The sequence below is a fragment of the Thamnophis elegans genome, chromosome 6, assembly GCF_009769535.1.
Source record: "Thamnophis elegans isolate rThaEle1 chromosome 6, rThaEle1.pri, whole genome shotgun sequence".
Taxonomy (NCBI): Eukaryota; Metazoa; Chordata; class Lepidosauria; order Squamata; family Colubridae; genus Thamnophis; species Thamnophis elegans.
The window spans coordinates 36,537,551-36,560,465 of record NC_045546.1 but is presented as its reverse complement, the minus strand read 5'-3'; the positions used below and the strand labels follow the sequence as shown (position 1 = coordinate 36,560,465).

General features: G+C 38.8%; 1 protein-coding gene across 1 annotated transcript; it reads right to left on the bottom strand.

Moving 5' to 3' along the window:
• Positions 1–8,634: 8,634 nt before the first annotated feature.
• On the bottom strand, positions 8,635–21,218 carry TAGLN3 (transgelin 3). The gene is made up of 5 exons (XM_032220155.1): positions 21,018–21,218; positions 20,490–20,671; positions 19,302–19,476; positions 12,743–12,845; positions 8,635–9,181 (listed from the first exon to the last, which is right to left on the bottom strand). The coding sequence occupies exons 2-5, from the start codon at positions 20,667–20,669 to the stop codon at positions 9,040–9,042; spliced, it is 600 nt and encodes a 199-aa protein (XP_032076046.1). The 5' UTR covers positions 20,670–20,671; positions 21,018–21,218; the 3' UTR covers positions 8,635–9,039.
• Positions 21,219–22,915: the final 1,697 nt, after the last annotated feature.

Sequence of the window (22,915 nt, the reverse complement as noted above, 5' to 3'; positions counted from 1 at the left end):
GGGTCTGTCTGCATCTTAGCAATAGCAATAGCAGTTAGACTTATATACCACTTCATAGGGCTTTCAACCCTCTCTAAGCGGTTTACAGAGTCAGCATATCGCCCCCACAGTCTGGGTCCTCATTTCACCCTCCTCGGAAGGATGGAAGGCTGAGTCAACCTTGAACCGGTGAGATTAGAACTGCTGAACTGCAGATAACAGTCAGCTGAAGTGGCCTGCAGTACTCCACCCTAACCACTGCGCCACCTCGGCTCCTCCTCTTGCAGAGTTGTCTTCTGTGGGGGGACCAGGTTGTTGTTTCCACCCAAACTGCGAGTTGCAGTATTAGAGGCTTTGCATGTAGGACATCCAGATGAAGTCTTTGGCAAGGGTTACGTGTGGTGGCCTAACATGGACGGGGAGATAGAAGAGTGGGTGGCTACCTGCACATAATGCCAGGAGTCCAGACCAGCTCCCCCAGAGGCACCCGCTAAGGAATGGGAAAGGCTTCAGTCACCCTGGTGGAGGGTTCACATTGATTTCGCTGGCCCAGTTCATGGCCAAGTCTTTATGGTAGTTGTGGATGCCTACTTGAAGTGGTTAGAGGTAGTCCTCATGACCGCCACCATGGCAGAGGCGGTTATCAAGGCACTACGGAAACTCTTCTCCACTCATCGCCTGCCTGACATCCTACTCTCGGACAAGACTTATTTAGCTAGTCAGGGAATCAGATATGTCCTGGTTGCTCCCTTCCATCCGGCCAGTAATGGACAGGCAGAGAGAACGGTGCGATCTGCAAAAGAAGCCCTATCCAGGATGGTGCTGGGAGACTGGCAAACACAGGTAGACCAATTCCTCCTTTACCAGCACATCACTCCAAGTGCTACCACTGGCAGAAGCCCCACCAAGCTTCTGATGGGTTACCGGCTAAGATCGCCCTTAGACCGGCTACACCCAAACTATTCTGCCATGACTCCCCCAGATTCAACCAGCAAAATCAGACAATTTAGCATAGAGGATCGAGTTTACGCCCACAACTATGCAGGGAGGGCTCTCTGGATCCCTGCACTGTTACAGTAATTACAGGGCCTCGCTCTTACCAGTTGGAGCTCGAGGACAGTAGAATTTGGAGGCGGCACATTGACCAACTCCAAGGCTGCATCTCCAACTCCAATCTTAGACAGCTAGAGGTAACTCCAAGAGTCAGCCAAAGTCCTACCCAAAAGAAGCATGAATTCACTCCTTCCACAGACAACTCAAACCCAAAAGGTACCAGGGTACTTATCTGATGAGGTTGCAGGGCTGCAGCGAGTTCTGAGTGCCCCAGCTCCAGAAACTTCATTTGCTTCCTGGAAAGTTCCAGGAGCTTCCACCAGGCAAAGCCAGAGAGACAACAGGCCCATCCAACCTGTCCAAGGTTCCAGCACAAACTGAATTATGCAGGTCAGATCGAGTCACCAGAAAACCCGCCTACCTGCGTGAGTACATAACCAGCCAGATCAGCCCGTCTAAGAGGGGAGGGGTGTTACATACTCATAAACAGTATGGTAGTTTCCACCAAGGTCTCTGATCTGGCAGGAAAATACTCAAAGGTGATTGGTTAAGATGTCTGACAGTTCCCTATAAAAGGGCTGCTACCAGACAGAGTCTTTGCTGGATTGTACATAGTGTTGACTAATAAAGAGCTGTTGTTACTGTTAGCCTGAGTCTGCCTCATCCATTCACCCGCTCTAACACCTTTTATATCTTTACATCTAAAGCAGGCAATCTACTGGGAACTCAAGCTACAGAAAATCTTAGATTCGTATTCTTAAGGGGCTCCTCATATGACACAGACTGTCTGCTTTCGCAGCATAACCTATTATGAACATGCAGCACATGGGATTTAAAACAGTAACTTTGCAGTTTTACAGTGGCTCATAAATAGCCAAAATCTTTCTCTTAGTCAGAATTTATTCAGAAACATAAAAGATATCCACAGCTCCATTTAAGATATCACTTTTCACCGTTTGCTAAAATAAATGTATGATTGTTGTCTGAAAAAGGATCTTGAGAGTTAAAAAAACAAATATTTTAATGTTCATATAAAAGCTGTTACCAATTTCAAATTTTTAGCAGGGGCGACTGATTGTTGTGCACAAATTGCAATAATACAAGCATGCAGAGTCAGGTATCAGTTCTGTGAAGTGATCACTAAAAACTCAATGCCAAGATTCAGTGATAGACTGGCTGAAGACTTTGGAATCCAGAGAAGATGAAGACCTTGGTGATAGTTTAGGGAAAGGAGGACTCTACTCCATCTATGGATTAAATTTTTAGAAGGAAGAATGCCTTTTATTGTTATGGGTTTGCTTGCTCCAATCTCGAATCTTTCATTTGTTTTGGAACCACGATTCTCAGAATTAGAAACCTAATACTGTATCTCCATGAGTATAATATAGGAAAGATTGCTTTAGCACCATAATTCTCAAACTTGGCAGCTTTGTTGTCCAATATATGGACTTCAACTCCTAGAATTCCCCATGCTGGCTTTTTCAGGCCAATGAAATTATAATTATCTCTAGATTGTTTGAATAGGGGTCCCCAACCCCCAGGCCCCAATCTACTACCAGGCTGTGGTCTGTTCGGAACCGGGATGTGTGAGAGGCGGCCTGGCATGCACGCGTAAACACAGCGCAACTCACACAAGGGGTGGGCCAGCACAGATGCATGTGCAGCTCCACTTTCAGTTGAGCCACATGTGCATGCACGTGTAGGTTTCTGATTATACTATCTCATCCCCCCCCCCCCCCATCCAGTCAACAGAACTCAAAGGCATATTTGCCAACTCATCTTATTGCAAACATTACTCTTTTCCTAAGGAAGATTTTCAAAAAGGAAAATAACCTATATGAATATGTAAAACTTTTTTAATGGAAGCATTAATTAGTTTACAATAATATAAAAAGATTACATATTTCCATATTTATAATCTAAATGAAAACATGGCAATTGAACAAGTTTTTCACAGTACTATCAAGTCATTCTTTGATACATTTTACTAAATGAACATTTTCCATCCTAGAAAATCTATCTCTAGGGAGGGAGGGGAACGCAAAGATGTACTCAAATTAATGAGACAAAAGAAAAGTATCTATTTGAGATCTCAGCAGTTTGCCGTATCTGGGCCTGATTGTTAGATGTAAGATGATCAGAAAAAAAAACAGGGGCATAAGGTAGTCCAATGAGAAGTCCAAACAAACAAACATCCTAGAACAGAACAAAGGAAACTACTTCCATAGATGTACATGAATATATCCATATACTCAACTAGAGTTGAACATACCTTGAAGGAGACTCTTTCATATATTGTAGTATTTTTTTTCTTAATGCCAAGGTGAGCAGCTTGCAGTGTCAAGCACCATTAAATATGTCTCTACGCCTCAAAGAACGCCTTCCGCTGCTTTAAATCTCTGGCTTATAAAAGGAAAGTTGGGATATTCTTATTGTTCCTTCAAATGTCCCTATAATTTCTAAGACTTAAGAGATGCTGTGGACCAGGTAGACATATTGTTCCAGGAAATGCTAGGGGCAGCAGAATTAGTACAAGTTGTCTGTAGACTGTCAACCAAGTCAAAAATTCCATAAAATTTAACAAGGAGCTTTTGTGAGATCATGTGAGATTGCTCCAGCACTGCCAGGAGTACTTTCTATCCATTTCAGAAAGGGTATACAGGCAATCCTCGACGTACAACAGTTTGTTTAATGACTGTTTGAGGTTAAAATAACACTAAACAAAGTGACTTACAACCTTTTTCACACTTATAACCATTGGAGCATCCGCATCAATGGTAGGATTCAAATAATTTAACAATCGGTTCTCTGCCCCTAATGACCAGCTGGGTAGGCGTGGCTCAGTAGTCATGTGACCATGGGGTCGTGGCCAACTCAATGTCATTCATGTTGAGGGGCGCTTCACCTTAACTGTTACAATGTAATAAGGGTTAACTGGAGAGGCAGTTTATGTAAACAGGGCAATAAAGATTAGGCTAGGAACAACCTGTAAAGTGGAAAAAACCAAAATAAGATTTCTTCCAAACAACCCGTTCTCTGAACTGCTTAGAAAGTTAACAACCGGTTCTCCCGAGTAGGTGCGAACTGGCTGAATCCCACTACTGATCCCCATGGTCATGTGATCAAACTTCAGATGCTTGTCAAGTGACTCATATTTATGATATAATGATATAATAGAACGACTGATGAAAATATATGCCTTTTAATAAAATGTGCTAGTTGAAAAAGTTGCCTTCAGATTCCTTCTGATTAGATGCCAGCAGGTATAGAAAGCTATAGGCTTTGCCACCATATAGCGTTCATCCATATGTCTGTAGCCCAAATATTGTATGCTTATTCTAGAATTTTATTTTAAACAGATATATTTCATGAATAATACATTATGACAGGCTTTGCAGTAGTGTAATTTTTAGATTAAGCCTAATAGCTTTAATTGTCAACCAATGCACCCATGTTGTTTATGAAATATGGCACTAAGAGGTCAGCTTACACAGAAAACATTCAGCCGAGAAAGAGTATGCTATATAACAGGCCTCAAGTATGAAACATAATGCTTTTTCTGCTACTATCCTTTCTATTAGAATTAATAAATTACAAGAACATCTGGAAGATGTTTCCAGCGAAGAAGTCCTGCCAGACAAATCTAATTAGAAACAAAGGTCATATCATACCATTAAATGAATTGCAACTATATCTATTACTTCTGCTGCTTGAACATAGGATCAGATCTTTATTTTATAACATTACTGAAGGTCACAGATGATGCATTCATAGAGACCCAAGGTTATTGCCCCAAACAACCGCATTGTGGTGAGGACACAAACCATATGTCTAATCATAAACATTACCATATCCATTCATTTGGAAGAATGGGTAAAATAATTCTTTAAGTAAAACTGTCCCAATTGCTAATAAGCTATGCAGTAACAGTTTAAAATAGTTTCAAAATCTCCTTTATTTCTCAATTCTTATATTTGTGCAGTTCCGTCTGTAGTAGTGAAGAATCTTTTTTGTGAAGAAACTCAGAATACTGAAATTGAACCTAAATTGTCAACTCTGCTAGATTTGCAAAATATTTGCTAAAATAAAAAACTCATATTTGTCATTTATTTCATAAACTCAGCCAGCATGCCCATTGCCACAAACACACATCTGGCTGCTATAAATTGAACTTTTCAGTTATTGTAGTCTTGCATTGTTGGCATTAATGTAGTGAGCCTTTAAAACTATGCAACTAATAAAGTCAGAGCATATTTAAGAGTTGTTTATTTTCAGACATCCCAAAAAGTAAATTTAAATCACCTTTCTTGCTATCGTGAGCTTATAGTGAATAAAAAATTTAAAAGACCAATAATTCCAACAATGAAATGATAAGCCTAATTCTTCAACAATTTGTTCACAGCAGTTTCTTCTAAGGGAATATTTACTAGAAATTACAAATGTTCAGTCAGAACTCTGGTTGGCCATACCTAAAATGTGGTATCTAATTAAATAGACAAGGATAATCTAATAGAAGTGAAATTCACCAGGAATCCAAAATATAACTTGAAACATTCCACCATCAAAATTATTTAACTCAATCCAAAATGTGATAAAGTGGCAAGGAGAAAAGAATTACCATTTTCTTCTCCTAAAATCAGATCCCTATCTTAGATATTGAAGGGTAAAACGAAGCAAAGCTATTATCCACCTGTTTTAAAAATAGTTATTACTAATAAATAAAATAAAAAGTAAAATCACAGAAGGTGATGATAAAGTGCTCTATATGGCTTAGAAAAATATATAAAACTGTCCAAGTTCTCTCCAGAAGCTGAGTCCAGTTTGAGGAATTCTTTACTTAGTTTACTCAGAGGAAAGACGGGGTCTATGAGTACAAGTTAAGAAGCTTCTTCCAGGGAGAAGTACGAGAGTATCTTTTTTTGCTCTATTTTCAGATGACGTTCCCAGTTAAATGATACTGTTGCATATAAAATAAGATTGTTGCAGATAATAGTTGTCTAGTATGTTTAGATATTTCCATTTGCAAAGGTAAACAAAAGGAAATGTTTTGTCTTAGTGAACAGTTTATCAGAGAGCTGTTTATATTTCCATAGATTAGTTAACTATATTAAATTTGTTAAGTGACATGAATAAGTTGTGTTGAGCCATTAGAGTTAGGGTTAGGGCTGAGGTTAGGGTTAGGGTTAGGGTTAAGACCTGGGAAGGGAAGGAAAAGCTTTGATGTGCATGGAATTCAACCCAGCTTCAGAGTATCGCTTTTGGAATTATTTTCAACTTCTCAACCAGCAATGGCCATGGGAGATACATGTAATATATTACATTTCTCTGGGTGCTACTGCACTCCATCCATATTTCATCATGTGTGTGGTGAATAGCATGTGATAAATTGCATAGGCTTAGCTCTTGAGTCACATAGCCAGAAGGAAGAAAGGATGAGGACTAAGACTAGAGAGCTTAACAGAATTGGAGGTATTGTCCAGCTCTATCATATTGTTGCACTGAAAGGTTTTTTTATGTATGATGAAGATATTGTTGTTATTGATAATGAAGATAGTGAGGATGATAAAATATTTTTCCAGAGTCCCTAGCCAGATTTGATACACATTTGGACACAATTTCTTTTGCCAGCTTCTCTCCTACACCAAATTTGCTACTGTTGGATTCAGTTTTCAGCAAAATCTCAGAATGATGGATTGACAGATGGATGATTTCTGGGCTCCTTTACATAATTTCTTTCCAACATTACTTTGAGTGGGAAAGTATAACAAGGCTGAGAATGAAGAATTTTAATGTTATTTTTGTTACTCATTTAATATCAGCATAAACAACTATCATCAAACATCAACCAGATTTGATAACAATATACCAATCTAATATTGTATTCCTGAGCACCTATTTAAGGGATAACTGTACATCTTGGATTTCTGTTCATTATATTTCCTGCCTATCATAATTATAGATGAGTTCAGCTGAAAGCAGACAAAAGTAAAAAGTGAAAAAGAAGGTGATAGAATCCTACAACCATAAATAATTAGAAGCAGGTGTAGATGTCCTGATCCTGTTGCCATAATAGTCATACTCTTGATGCAAAAAGCAAAACACATCCCATACCTTAGCCTTGGCTGGGAAAAGGGTACTGCTGGAGTGGATATTTCTATCTTCATCATCCTTTCAAGTTCCAGAGAAAAGAATGAGAATACCTGAGCATCAGTGTAAAACTACTACAAAAGGTAAGTTGATAAGACAAGTAACATCAACTTATGCAATCACAAAAGCAAAGCATAAAATGAGATCATCATAGTAAAGCATTCTGAACTCCTCTTCCCCCAATAGTCAAGACCCAATTTCTCTTATAAAAGTTAACCCTTTATGTTAATCAAGCTTGATGCAGGTTTTATTAAACAGAATCCCACTGAGTGCATTATAATTTTCTGAATGTATTTAAGCCAGCAGAAGTATGCTCATTGTAAGCAATTAATATTTTGGGTAGACAAAGGATAACAGAGAGTAGGAGAATTACACAGAACAGAATCTTGTCAAATACAAATAAGGTGATAATGTATTTTTCACAAGTACGTGTGCTTCTTTTTTGAATTACTGCGTTAAATATTTGGGCACTGTACATTTCTATTTGTTTTGCCATTCCCCAAACAGCAGCCACCTCTGAGTTAAGTTTGGCACTTCTGATACAAGAAGAAAACCATAGGGTATAAAAAAGGGTTTGAGAACCAATGAAGAACTTGGGAAGCCCATTCCAATTAAAAGCATTGATTAAATCAGCTTAATTCTGATTTAAAGATGCTATAAATTTTAGTTTATGAATGGCAGGGGAAGGCGTTAGTCCTTTTACTTGATAGTAATAAAGCTGTAACATGCGAATTCAACGGCAAAATAATATAGAATAAATTATGCAAATATCCTATTCATTTTAATATTTTAAATTTCCTTCAACTTTAAATAAAAGATACCCGAAGCCTCTTAGACTGAAGACTAATGGTAGGATAAGCTTCCTTTAACCATAATAGTTGAGAAGGTTATAATTTAAATGAAATGTTTTGTTTTCCATGTCAAAATCATCTGTTTTATATATATAAGTAATTGGTCCAAATGGCTATTGATAACCAAATTATTCTTTGATTAAGCTAAACATTTGGTAAGTGTATTCAGAAGAAAGTATGGTAGTGGGGTTGAGCATAAATCAGCAAAATTTAAAGGGGTATTTTTAAAAAACCCTTATAATAGATCAGGCCTTTGTCTACACGTGAAAAACTGGCTTTCAAGAGTTGAAGGCAGAATATGACTGGAATCAATAAACATCATACTTCCCATCAATGTCCTGCTTTGATTGTCCAAATTCTTCCTCTGATGCTACAGCTTTTTCTGGAATGATTTTTCTTGGATTGGGGATCTTCCTTCTTCTTAGGTTACAATTCTTATTCTGATTTGGGACACTTTTTGCCCAATCACATTTGATCAGCTAAACAGTGTGTCTCTCTCTCTATGTCTGTATATTGGCAAATCATATTCACTCTCCTTTTAAAACATTTATTTCAGAGAGCATAGAGATACTGCAAAAGAGATATCCAGCCTACATCTTTGCAGTTATTCATCCCATTTTATTTTTATTTTTAGAAGACGAAAGTAGGATAGAGGAGAGAAGAAAAGGACTGAGAAGTTATAGGCAGTTCAATAAGACAAGGGTACAGAAAATAACGAATTGCAAATAAATACAGAAAAATAGTCTTTGCATAGTTCAAAAATGAACATCATATGGTGTCAGTGTGCTATGTGAACTAACACGCAACAAGCACACAGATCCACAATTTCAGTTGAAAGATTGTGTGTATGTGTGCACATGTATATATTTGCATACACACACACACACACATACATAAGCTTAGAGAAAAAACCTAGAAGCAGATCTCAGCATGAACATTAATGAGCTATGTGTTTTTCAGTCAGCCATGCTACCAAGTGGATAAGTGAGAAGTTAAAGGTGGTTTTAAACTATATGATCTGTCTTGGCATTCCATATCCTGTCATCCCTGACTGGGATGCTCCCTTGTTACTTCCCATTTGAAGACCGATGACATTCTGTCCTTGGCGAAGCTGTTCTTCAGAAAATCCTCGCTGGTTCCTCTGTGCTTTCCTGTGAAAATGATTCTGTTTTAAAAGTGACAGGTTTGTTTTGCTTTAAATTCTCAAATGTTTTTTTTAATCAGATTGACTGCCACAGCCCCTGTGTTTTTCTATAGTATAAGGTTAGTACTGTCCTGATTTTGAGAACATGAGCTATTTTGTAAGACAAGAAGAGGTTTCTAACACTGAATTCCACCTTCTGAAGCTGTAGGTGTGTCATAAGATAATGGAAGCCAGCAAGTCCTAAGGACCCTAGGAATCTTTCTGAGGGTAGGGGAGGTCAGGGGCTTGAAGTATGAATATCTTTATATATCAGAGATTCAGACATTCATGCTTTCTAAAACTCTATTCTATTTCCTGAACATATTTAGCCATTGTGGGGGGAAAAGAATAGTTAGGACTCAAAACAAAATGCATTACTTTGCATTTATGGTCCTTCAAAAAAATATTAAACACAAGGAGATAGAAAACATCTCAGTCAGTGGTGGTATTCAGCCGGTTCGGACCGGTTCAGGTGATGGGCAAACCAGTAGCAGTGACCTGTGGGTGGGCCCGCCAACCCACCCCGGCACTATGCCATCCTATTTAGCTAAGTTTTCTAAGCCGCGCACATGTGTGTGAGCCACACATGTGAGCAAAGCACATGCACGGAAGGCCATGTGCATGCACTGAAGGTGTGCAAGCGCTCACACATTCAGTGCATGGTGATCTGGTGGTAAGATTATGTGAAATCCACCTGTGATCTCAGCCAATATGGCATGTTGAAAGTAGCATTAATTACAGTGATATTTAAAGTATTTCATCACCATCCAACAAACGATACAGCTCCCCCTTGGAACCTAGTAGGTGCCTTGGCCTTATTCAAAACAATTTTTTAAAAATTCAAAATTATTACCAAATAAGGATTTATAGTGGATGGATACTACTCACTCCTGTATTGGATTAATCTCATTCAGCATCTCAATACCAGAGAACTAAATCAACCTGGTATTTTGCTACATATAGATAAGTCATATTTGAGAAAGAGTAGAAATATTGTTAATAGCAAAATAGCAAATCATTCAGCCACTGTCTTGGTAGTAATGGTTTTATGTTATCTGGCCACCATCCAGAAAAACACTTAGGTAGATGTTCTGCTTTATTAAGATGAGAGCGTGCAAGATTAAGCACTATTTCTTCAGAGGTTGATGTTACAAAATGTATCAAATATCAGTTTGGGAAAATTGCTTCAGGAACTGTTAGGCAGCTTTCTTAAATATATGTTCATTTATCAACAATCAAGAAGTAGAACAAAATTCTGAGGAAGTATAGTTTCAGAACTGTCTTAGCAGATAGTAATGGATTGCAAATTATGTTTCATATTTCTGTTAATGCTTGGAAAATTGCTGCTACAGATATCTGAGTCATTGCTGTGACTCAAGCATTTTAAGCAAGACATACTACCCTATCTACTAGTGGCACAAGCAAGAGAAGACTCCTTGATACACAATTTATATACTGGGGTGGGCAAGCATTGGATAGTAGGGGGCTCATCTAATGTTTCTAGGATGAGTTCTGCATTGTCAGGGAAGAGACAAAATAAATGGGGCCATATCACATAATTGAGGGTGGTGCAATGGCTCAGCGGTTAAGACGCTGGGTTTTTCAGCTGGAAAGCTGACAGTCCAAGTTAAAGACGAGCACCACATGATGGGGTGAGCTTCCATTCTCTCCCTGGTTGCTGCCAATCTAGCAGTTTGAAAGCAAGTTAATGCGCGTAGATAAATTTGATAACTTTGGTGATAAGGTAACAGCACAGATGATGTTATGATGGCCACATGACCACAAAAATGTCTTCAGACAGCACTGGCTCAATGGCCTTGGAACGATACGAGCACTGCCCCCTATAGTTAGCAGCAGTGGCATGCGGTGAGGTTTATGGCTGGTGAGGCAGTGCTCTCCCCCGACACCCCACTGGCGTTTTCTTTTGCCCACCTGAGCCTAAAGCAATTTCTTTCGCCAACCTGTGCTCGCGGCAGAGCTCAGGCGGGCTGCCACAAGCTCAGGTGGGCGAAAGAAAGTGGTTTAGTCAGTGAAGCACTTTCTTTCGCCCGCCTGAGCCTAAACCACTTTCTTTCACCCACCTGTGCTCGCGGCAGAGCTCAAGCGGGCTGCCGCGAGCTCAGGTGGGCGAAAGAAAGCGCTTTAGTCAGTGGGGTGTCAGGGGAGAGGAGAGAATGCCTGAGCATTGCATTTATTAAAGAAAAAAGAAAAAAAAGGAAATTTGAAGAAAAAGAGGGAGCGGGGGTGGGTGTGGGGGGCATCAGAAATGGAGAAAGAGAGGAGGAAGAGGGAGCATGATGCTGCAGCTTTAAATAGAATGACAGAGTTGAAGCCTCTAAAAAATGCGCCCTCTACTATGAAGCAGGAGAACTGCATGCCTCAACTACCTCAGGATTTTTTAGGCTTTTAACCCTTGCTTAACTCTAAAAAGACAGACTAGATGAGGCATACAGTTCTCCTGCTTTGTAGTAGAGGGCACTTTTTAGAGGCTTTTTTAAATAGGCAGTCATTCACGGTGTGGCAGCAGTTGGTTAGCCTAACCTCAGCACTCGCCTTTTCCCGTTTAGATTTTTTTTCCTTTTCATGCTTGACAGTGGTGATGCTGTGCCTCCCCTGGCTCCCCTGACTGCACGTCACTGGTTAGCAGTGATTAGTGGAATCAAAACTGCAGGGATTCCTTTACCTTTTTAAAAAAAATAAAAATCACATACTTGGAATAGGGAAGGATTTGGAATCGTTTTTGTTCTTTCCCCTTTTTTAAAAGCTACGTATGCTATTAGAATTTATACTAAAGGTTTATATATTTCCTGTCTGAAAATAGTGGGATTCTATGCTTTTCATTTTCAATAGTTTTAGGTCAGAGGTGTCAAACTCAAGGTCCAGGGGCCAGTTCCAGCTCACGGGGTGCTTAGATCACCCTGGAAACAGCGAAGAACCACCCGCCTCTGACAGCAAAAACGGAGCTTGGAAGGACTGTGTGCAACACTCCTGAGCTCCATTATCGCTTGCAGAGGGTTGCAGGAGGCCATTGCAGCCTAAAATGGGGTTCACAAGGACCGCGGGTGGTAAAAGCTTCGTTTTTACTGGCAGAAGGTTGCAGGAGGTCATTGTAACAAAAGACAGAGCTGGCAGAGCGTTTGAGCCACCACAGCTGCCCCCAACATGAGTTACATTGAGCTGGCCATGCCCACCCCAGCCCCCCAAGGTCAAACATAACCCTGAGGCAGCCCTCAATGAAATCGAGTTTGACACGCCTGCTCTAAGTCAATAAGCAAAGGAATTTACTCCTGGGTAACCATTCTGCATCAACATAATTCATTATTATAAATGGCATATTTTTCAATATCTATTCTAAAGAGATCGTTAACTCTTTAATTAACAGCTGAAAAGGGCCAATATTAAGGTGTCTCGCTTTAAAAAACACATTTTCTTCTGTCTAAGATTTGTTTTTGATTAAACAAATGTACATTTGTTTTTCGTTCACATTTAGTCTATGTTTGAAAAATAGAAACAACAAACATATTCTTACCTGTGAAACCAGGAGGGATCCCCTTTGTAACATCCATCATCCCTTGTAACAGCTTCACTGCCTAAAGCCATTAGAGTCCTTTGCACGGCAGCCATGTCTTTTCCTAAAAAGAATTATTCATTTGTTATTATTAAATTGTTTGGTTGTACTTCAGCAGCATTACGTAGACACCTGTTTAACCTCAAAATCCCCAGAGCTTTTATTATTACATTATGTTTTCTGTTTTTATTCTGGTCTCAAGTGAATTTTCCTTGACAGAACTCTTCCTACTTTTAGCTTGCAACCTGCTGGATGACTGTCAGTGTGTCACTATAAAAAGTTTTAGAGATTTAGGAAACCTGACCATATGTTTGAACTCTATGTTATTGCATTAGAGCATGCTAGCTGGGGAATTCTGGAAGTTGAATTCCACAAGTCTTAAAGTTCTCAAGTTTGGACACCCCTGTATTAGAGGCTACACTTTTCCGTAAACTATATCTTTCTAATCGGGTTTGGCAAATTTTTGTGGGGAAAAAAATTGAAAGTAGCTTTTGAGGGTGGGAGTTAGGATTTTCCCCCCTATTCTAACTACCAACGAATGAAGTAAAATACAAGACCCAGAAATAAATCAATGGTTTGCTGCAAGTTTCACCAGCATAAGCTGCATATAGGCTCCAAAATATGATATTATGAGGGAATACAGCCCATTCATGTTCAGGCTATTTTCTATCTATGTCTTTTATAACTCACTGGCCTTCTTCCAATATAGATATATCAGGCTTTTGCTGATTCTCGCTGGACTCTTCTTATGTCAAGCACTTTGTTTTTTCTTTCAGTCTCCAGCTAGTTCTTTTAAACCTCCTTCAATCCCCCCCCCCCAAATTTGAACATATATGAAGCAGGAGGGAGAGAGGTTGCACAGGATAGAAGTAAAAGAATGTTGGTTCTGCCTCACTCTATTATCTTTCTTGTCAGCTTCATGTGTCTATCTGTGCAGGGCTTCTCATGCTAGCTAACTGGGGAGTTTTGGAAGTCCACACACCTGTATCATAAACACTGGTATAGAGAATCACTCTAAAGTAATTCCAAAGCAGTGGTGGGTTGCAGGCAGTACGCCCCGGTACAGGCATACCAGAGCCTGCCCGGAGCATTGGATACCGTACTAGTACGATGCTCCAGAGGGCCCGCCTGCCCGCCTGAGCTCCTTACTGGTCTTTTAAATCTTTGGCGCTTCTGCGCATGTGCATGGTGAGTACAGCACTTGTGTGACGCTCCATTGAGCAGCTAGAGTGTTGCAGAGGCTCGCGGAAGCGGTAAGATGCATCTGCGTCCATGTGGATGATGGTGAGCCCGTTTCAACCGTACCAGTTGGAACAGAATCCAGAACCCACCATTGTCCCAAAGGTACTTTTTCAAGAGGCAACTGGGCTTTCTGATATTCTTTCATACTCCCACACCATTTGAAGCGTGTTCATCCCAAAGGGCATAGCTAAATGCATATGGAGATTCTCAGTAAATGAGAAAGTCCAGTTGCCCATTGAAAAAGCACCTTTGGGCCAACCATGACCTGGATGACTGAAAATCTCCATAGATACTTTAGAGCAGGGTGTCAAACTCACATTGTCATGTCGTAACATGACGTATCCATCACTTTTTTCCCTTTGCTAAACTGAGGGTGGGCGTGGCCAGTGCATAATGCATCCGGCCCCACAGACTGTGAGTTTGATATCCCTGCTCTACAGGGCAGCCCTGTAATTCCAGATGTTTAAATTATGTGAAGCATCTCTACAGATGCAGGAAGTTTTACTTTATAGATAAATCATCCTTTGCATATAGAAGGCAGTATGATGGACTATAGCATTATTTTCATTTTCATTCTCAACACCACCACTCTTTGCATTGACAATTTACACTCAGAGATCTGCTGAAGGAAGCTTTAGATATGTAAAGCTAATATTTATTTCAGCAGCCAAATACTGAACACCAATGAGTTAAAACTCCCTCTACATTTACAAAGCCATACCATCTGTCAAACCCTAGGTGACAAGACAACATAAAAAATCACAGAAAAGAATCCACAGATGTTAATTTCTCATGGCCTACGCTAACAGTAACATCTTTTCAAAAGTTGCCCAGCACTGTTTTCAGAGCAGTCCAGTGGTGGGTTTCTGCTGGTTCGCACTGGACCGGGAGAACCAGATGGTGAAATTTACCGATCCAGTGAGAGGAGGTTCGACCGGTGGACCCAGAAATAACTTCCAGAACGCCTGCCCCGACCTTGTCGCTCCTCGCTCACCCCCGCCCGTCCGGAAGCCGCTTCATCACTCGCTCCCCCCACCCGTCCGCACTATCCTAGCCCAATTTGGTGTCAAGTCCCATACCTGGGAGTGGAGGTAGTAAACGGAGAAGCATGGAGAGGTCCAGCAGCACAATCCACCAGACAGCAGTGGCAAGCTCAGGAGTTTTCTCCAGGATTCCTCTCTGTCATGCCTCCTCCGAACTCCCAAAGTTCTTTCTCCAGAGTGTGATAGCTTTCTACTGGATTCCCCTGTTTTGCCTCCTCTATTCTCCCAAAGTTCTTTCCCCAGTGTGTGATAGCTTTGTCCTGGATTCCCTCTGTCTTGCCTCCTCCAATCTCCCAAAGTTCTTTCCCCAGCATGTGATAGCTTTCTACTGGATTCCCCTCTGTCTTGCCTCCACCAGTCTCCCAAAGTTCTTTCCCCAATGTATGATAGCTTTCTACTGGATTCCCCTCTGTCCTGCCTTCTCCGATCTCCCTAATTTTGGCCCTTAATCCTCCAGTTGTCTATTTTTGGGAGGTTTTCCCCTCTCTTCCCCCCCTCTTCATAGAAGTCCCCAAAAAATTTGCCACATGGCTTGCCCCCACATGGGTGGCCATGTGACTGAGTGTGCATGAGTGAGTCAAATCGGCCATACCTGCCCAGTCACATGACTGCCAAGCCACACCCACAAAATAGGCCACACCCACAAAATAGGTTCTAAAAAAAATTGAAACCCACCACTGGAGAAGTCCTTATTTTGTTCATAAGCAGCTGCTTATGAACAAAGATAGAGTGATTAAATTGACTAAGGCCACAGAAAAGTTAATATTAAAGGGGGATTGTGAGTCACAGAGCCTTGGCTCATTGTAATAAGGAACATCTGTTAATTCCATGACAATAGCACCTTTTAAAAATTGCTTTTAAAAGCCACATTTTTAAAATTACTGTTTGTAGTTGTTTGTAGTTATTGAGGGCTACATGGGTGAAGTAAAAATACAATTCTAAGATTGTCATTTAACATTGGATTATTACAGGCCAGAGGGGCTCTCAAGGGACTAGGCAGCCCCACGGCAAACTAAGGATTTATTTTTTTAATGTAGAAATAATATTTATAAGGTATTACATAATAACTTAATTTTGTATGCTAGTTTCCCTCCCACATACATACACCTTCTGTAATTTTAGGGCATGCTGATCTATATAGAACTGTTTTAGTAATTCAAAAGAATAGAAGCCAACTATGACTTGATAAACAAGAATCACTTTCATTACTTTGGTGGGACAATCACAATACAAAATCCTGCTTCCCAATTTGGGGACAAGTTTGGTGTCTTAATGAGCATGAAGGATTTTTGAGAAATGTTATCTACATTTAGTTATTCATTATTTGCACCATTTGAAAAGACATAATATATCAGATGAACATATTTGCCAGTTTTTGCTCAAGAGTACTATGCTTGAGTATGTGCTTAAGCGTACTAATCATTTTTTTTCCTTCACAACAACGCTAATGTCACTAGAGCTTGGGTTTTTCTGTTCTTACTCCAAAGCATAATATAGATCTAAACTATGAGATCTGTAAATGGCTATCCAAGTAAGTAATCTCAGTGTAACCCATAGTATATGTAAACCTTCTCCAACTTGGTACTCTTCATCTGTGAGAGCAGTACAGTTTCCAGAATTCCTCTTCTGTGAATGCAGCTATAAGTAACCGGACATTACCATTATTGGAAGGCTTCAATACCTTCATCCAGTTTCTGATCCAAGCTTCAAAAGAATGCTGTTTGAATTGTAAAGATCATTTCTCTTTGTCAAAATCCAGAATTTTCTCTCTATATTACTTGACAGTTTTTGATATGGGGATTACTGGCTCTTATCCTGCCTAACTTTTTCTTGGAAACATCTGAGATGTGATTAGTAAAGGAAAGCAAAGATTGCTTTATCATTTTCTCCTCAGAGCCAGTAGCCACATCCGGCAGGGCTTTTTGCAGGAGCTATTTCATTGCTTCCTGGCTATCATTATCAATTCACATCTAAAAAATGTTCCTTAGATACAAAAGTCCCTGTAAATAGGTTAGGCAGGCCTTCAGGCTCATAATTTAATTTAAAGCACAAAATAAATATAAAAGGGAAAGCAGAACTCCTACAGTTGCTGCACAAGACTAGGAAATGGAGGAGGAGAGGAAAAACAAATATAATAAGAATGGGCAATTGTTTTAAATGGAGAGTGCAAGAATTTATTTTGACTCATATACATGACTTCCATCAGAGTGCTCATAAAGGATACATATAAGGAAATATCAAATTCATCTTACAAGGACAATATTATTAATTATATGGATTCTTCTAATACTAGGAAGAGAACTTTTGAAAAAAAAACTCTGAATTTAGGCACTGGACTAAATTATCAGGATATAGAGCAGATATTAGTATTTTACTTCCATTAAACCAAGTATTTCCTGATGCTAAGAGACATACAAGGAATGTTCCTTATTCCAAAATATAATAAAAAGAGGGGCATATAAAGTTACTTTACCATTTTACTGAGAAAAATGTGGAGCAGTGACTGTGCATATGCTGTACATTCTCATTGGGATAGTCAGGAACAGCTTCTAAAACATTCTTGAGAGTTTGGTAAAAGATTAATCTGCTTTTTCAGTTTAAAAAGAGTTGTCTTCTACCTGCTCTGCTGGGTTTCAAAACATCTTTTTGTAGGATTCACATAAATCAAAGTAGGTACTACTCTACTTGCATAAGGTCCATTTTCAGAAGAGAAATGACAACATACAAATTTGAAGGTTCACCCAACAGAAACTCAGTCTAAACTATCCTGACAATATTATTATTGTCACGTTTCAGACCTATTTGTCATGAGTTTTCTTTCATTCAAGAGAGTGGTTATTGTTCATGAGATGATTAATTTCATGTACTACAATCAATGTGAACTTCTCAAGTATGTTTTCCCAATCTGAAACTGAATCAATCGTATGAAAATCATACTATGAATGTCCCAGGGGTGGACCCTGCCAGTTCTAACCTCTTCTATAGAAGAGGTTCCACAAATCTACAGTGCCGTTTAGAACCGGTTCCAGCTCCCTCCCCCCGCCTGTCTGCACATCATCAAGATGAAGAGCAAGAGGAGGAATTCTGGGAGTTGAAGTCCACAAGTCTTAAAGCTGTCAAGTTTGAACACCCCTGGGGTTTTTTTCCTAAAGGATTAGGGGTGCAAGGGTCTTGTAACTTGACAGCTTTAAGACTTGCATGCTTCAATGCCAGAGTTCCTAAGCCAACATGACTGGACGAGGAATTCCGGAAGTTGAATCCATAAGTCTTAAAGCTGTCAAGTTTGAACACCCCTGGGATTTTTTTCTAAAGGGTTAAGGGTTCAAGGATGTTGTAACTTGACAGCTTTAAGACTTGCTTGCTTCAAATGCCAGAGTTTCTGAGCCAACATTTTGGTTTCTAAGCAAGAGCATTGTTAAGTGAGTTTCACCACATTTTACAAGTTGGCCATGCCCACCCAGTCACATGGCCGGCAAGCCACTCCTACCCGGTCACATGGCTGGCAAGCCACTCCCACCCGGTCACATGACTGGCAAGCCACTCCCACAAAGCAGGCCACACCTACAGAAGAGGTTCTAAAAAAATTTGAAACCCACCACTGGAATGTCCCCAACCAAATTTCACAAGATTTTTAACAAATTTCTCCAAGTATACTCTTTCTATATGTCTCTTTCTTAATGTATTGATTTAGGTAATGGGTTCCACTAATATAATTAATTTCTGTTTGGACTTTTACCTAATATGTACATTTTAAAATTTCTGTGCATGTTTCCCATACATGTAGGTTAAAATTAGATAATGAAATTCAGCAAGTATTGTTAGTATACATACTAACTTTGTTCCAAGCTAAATATAGAAAATGCAAAGTGGTTTAGGTTTACAGTTAAATGAAAGCTAATTATATTTCACCATCCTTAAAATCAAAACTTCTTATTTTTATGAAATATTTGCTATAATATAACTTCTATTTGCTTAGTTTTGATGTGCTTCTGTAAAAAAAAAAACCATATCTTTCACTTGGCTATAAGTACAAAATATTTCATTAAGTCTTGCATCAAAATAGGTTTCAAGAGAAAATAAGGCATTACTGGGAGAACAGTGCTTAAAGGCAATCCAAATTAGAAATAATTGTAATGGCATTTGGGAATTTTCTCCATAAAGAACTATATAGTGAATAGCAGGTTAAACAGTGTTACAATTAAAAAAAAAACCTTTATTTATAAATAGGTTTATACCTTCCCATAAATCTACTGTCTGGAAGATATCTGTTGTTCGTACTCCATAGATTTCTGCAGCTTTCAAGAACTGAGAAATTTGTTCCATTTGTTTGAAAGCCATCTTTGATTCTGTGATTCTTGCAATAGGTTCTTTTCCCTTGGGATGAAGATTGTTTATTAACTTGCAGAGCAGCTGGGAGATTGACCATTAAAAGCAGAATTGAAAGAGACAAAATCAATTAATTCCACCAACTAAAGGCAACACAGTGTGTGTATATTACTCTGTTTATAACATAGATATCCTAATGCCACTTAGAAAGTGTCCCCTGGCTCCCTGCCCTTCAAACGAAATACATAATACAAACGTAAGTGTATGCTACTGACAGCATTTATTATGGATGCATTTGAGTCAAAGGCATTAAAAATGCTTGGCAAAGCTTCCCTTTCCACAGATAAAACATACATGGCTGTAATGAAGCAGGCAAAATCAAATTATTCACTTCAGATTATATAACAATTGATAGTCACATGGGAGAGCAAAACACAGCTTGAGCTCAAGTGTAAGTAGTATCAAGTAGTAAGCTGATAAAAACACAATCACTACATTTAATAATTTTGCCAAGTGTTTGGCAAATGAAAGCACCTTTGTGCCACTCTTTCAGTAAATGAATAAATTATCACTTAAAGACTTAGAATTGCTTATTCCTTGAAAAAAAAACAGAATTGTGGCATTTCATAAACATAACTAGCCCATTTTTAAGGAAGATAATACTATTAGGGAAAAGCTCAGGGTTGTAAAGGAGCTGTAATTAACTATCAAAAATTGTAATTTATATTCCTCATATTGCATAACCATTGCTCCATCTGTCTCTGTACAGCTCTATACACTGTTTTTCATACTGTCCTCTGCTCATAAGAGCAATCACCTTCTATGTTTGAATTAGTTTATTGGAGTCTAGAGAAAGGCAGTTTACAGATGGAGATAATAATTGCTCTTAAATTAAACAAATCAAATGTACTTTGTAATCTCAGAAATATTACTTTGTTACTTATTGATTTTATAGGACATGCTACCTAATGAGGTCAGGAATGCATGCAAAAGTTAATTAATTATCTGATATATTTTTGAAATGATAGAAATTTAGGAACAAATGATATTATTCAAAAATGTTACATTTATAGATGTAATATCAGATTATTACTTACTATTCCGTCCATTAGCCATTTCTGAAAATGTTGTTTTCCAGGAGGGGGGTGCTCTATATTTTCACCACATTGTATAATAATCCAATCCACTAAACGACTTTCCAGTTCTAGATCATATTTTTGTTCAATCTTTTCTTGAACTTCTCGGCTTAAGCCATAGCTTGGTCCTCTATTGGCCATCTCTAGGAAGAAAGGAGAAAAAAAAACACATTAACCTTTAAAAGCTACGAATTACCTATCAACTATTATTAAACATCTTACTAAAGATAAAGATAACATCAAAACATCTTTAAAAAGGGGAGTGAGCCTTTTTTTTTAAAAAAAAAAAGCATTCCAAAACAAGCTCTCACGATGGTAAGAGTTTGTGAATGTTTGCTATTACAGTGCATATTTTAAATTTCCACATACAATTCCATCAGCATTAGAAGTTGCTAATTGTACTTCAGATTAACGTTGCAAATTCAAAGTTCTCTCTTTAATGAACAAAAAGCAAGCCACCAAAGCCAGAAGTATAAAAAGCATTCCTACAGAACAATTTAGAAGATCCCTTCAGCGAGGCACGTGAAGATTTTTTTCAGCAATTAACTATATCCAAAACCCGAATCCAAATCAAAGGAAGAAATCTTGATCAAATTTAAGACGAGACAAAGGCAGCTGTGATGCTCTGCTGGTCGTGGTGCTGCTGCTGTGGAAGCATTGTGGTTCGGAGGGGGTTGTATTGATTTGATTTCCCTCACAGTCGAGTAGGGTCAAAGCAGGGGCGTTGCTAAGAGCTATTAAAGAGGCACTCCTATTCCCTCATAGTCAGAGAAGGAGTCCTATTCAACTCAATCAGCTGCAACCAGCTTCTCTGCGCACACTTCCGCTGCTGTCAGACTGTTATTCTGTGCAATGCTCTTATGCTGCAGCAGTTGTCATAGCACCCAAGAACTTAGCTGTTTAAAATACTCTCAGAATCACAGACAACAGTGGAATTTTATTAAACTAAAGACAATCCTGTGCCTATAGCAATGATGTAAAATCTGGAAATGTGGAGGCTGAGTAGAGGGGCATCTGATAGTTGTGAAAAGATGCACAGATTTTTTTTTTTTAAAAAAAACTTCCGCTCCTAAATAATATGCTATAAAAAAACTAGATTTTTCAGCATCCCATCCCAAACCAATAGATCTGCAATGCAGAGCAGAAAGCTTCAAATTCTAAAGCATTATAACTTTCCAAATCCCTGCCAAATCGCAGCTGTTATTTGCTGAACTGCACTTAATAAGCAAATGGAGATAATATGGATTTTTCAGGACTTGCCCAAGTGATTATGCTTTCTTGGATAGAACAGTAAATTATACCATGTAAGCCTCAGTTGATATATAATGAATGGATGAATTTAACCATTTGTTATTCTACATTGATTGTATTTCTCTGGAAAGAAAGTTAATCTCCTGCAAATATGAGCTTTTTGAGGTTGGGACATTATTTTCCCTAATGTAAGACAAGCTTTGTGTGCAAATCACTATGAAGGGACATGACGGTGCAGCACATAGCATTGATTGTCCTTTTCTTTGAGGACATTAAGTCAAGGCTCTCTTGGAAAAGCTCAGGCTTCATTCATAATGTAGCCTTTCTAAGAGAGGCTTTTTGGGTCTGCACCATTTCAGACAGAAAGTTCTTTTGAATATCCCTTTTTATAAAACAAGCTTCCGAAAAGAGCACTTTTTAATGTTAATTTTTGCATGCCTGAGGATTATTTTTTTTTCTCCAGCGGAGAGGAAACTTATTCGTCCAGTTACTTGCAAACAGCCAAGAGGTATTGTCTGTCATCAAAAAAAGAAGAATGCTGACATTTTCATCTCTCTCGGGGCCCATCCTTTAAACGTCATCAAAACACAAACTGTTTAGGCTGAAAAGCTAACTACAGTTGCATAGTCGGAAGCTAACATTGGAATAAATGTACAACCTAAAATACTTTTTTATTTCAATGTAAATTCTTCACAGTCCCTATAATAAAAAAAAGGAAAGCAGATTCCATCATGCTACTTAAGACATTTGGATAGTCAACATTTCTTTTCACATTAACCCCCCCCCCCCCGTCCTTTGTTATTGAGTTCTGATGCAAATAATGAGCTCACTGCTTTATATAAATCTCAGATTTCCCTGGACTTGAATACATGAAAAATTCAGTAGGTGACCTCATTTTCCTGTCAGTCTTCTGTACTGTGCACTGATTTATTTTTATTTTTCAAAGGCTGAAATCTACTTCTCTTAGGGTTATCTCCCTGCATCCGGTATGCTGTGGGTATTAAATAGTGTCTGAGAAAAATGATTTTTTTAAAATTTAAATTTGCAATGAATATGGTCAAACAGTTTGACTTTCATTATTCTAGAACAGAAAACATTGAAACAATATTTATGATTCATAATCAGTTTAAACCGCT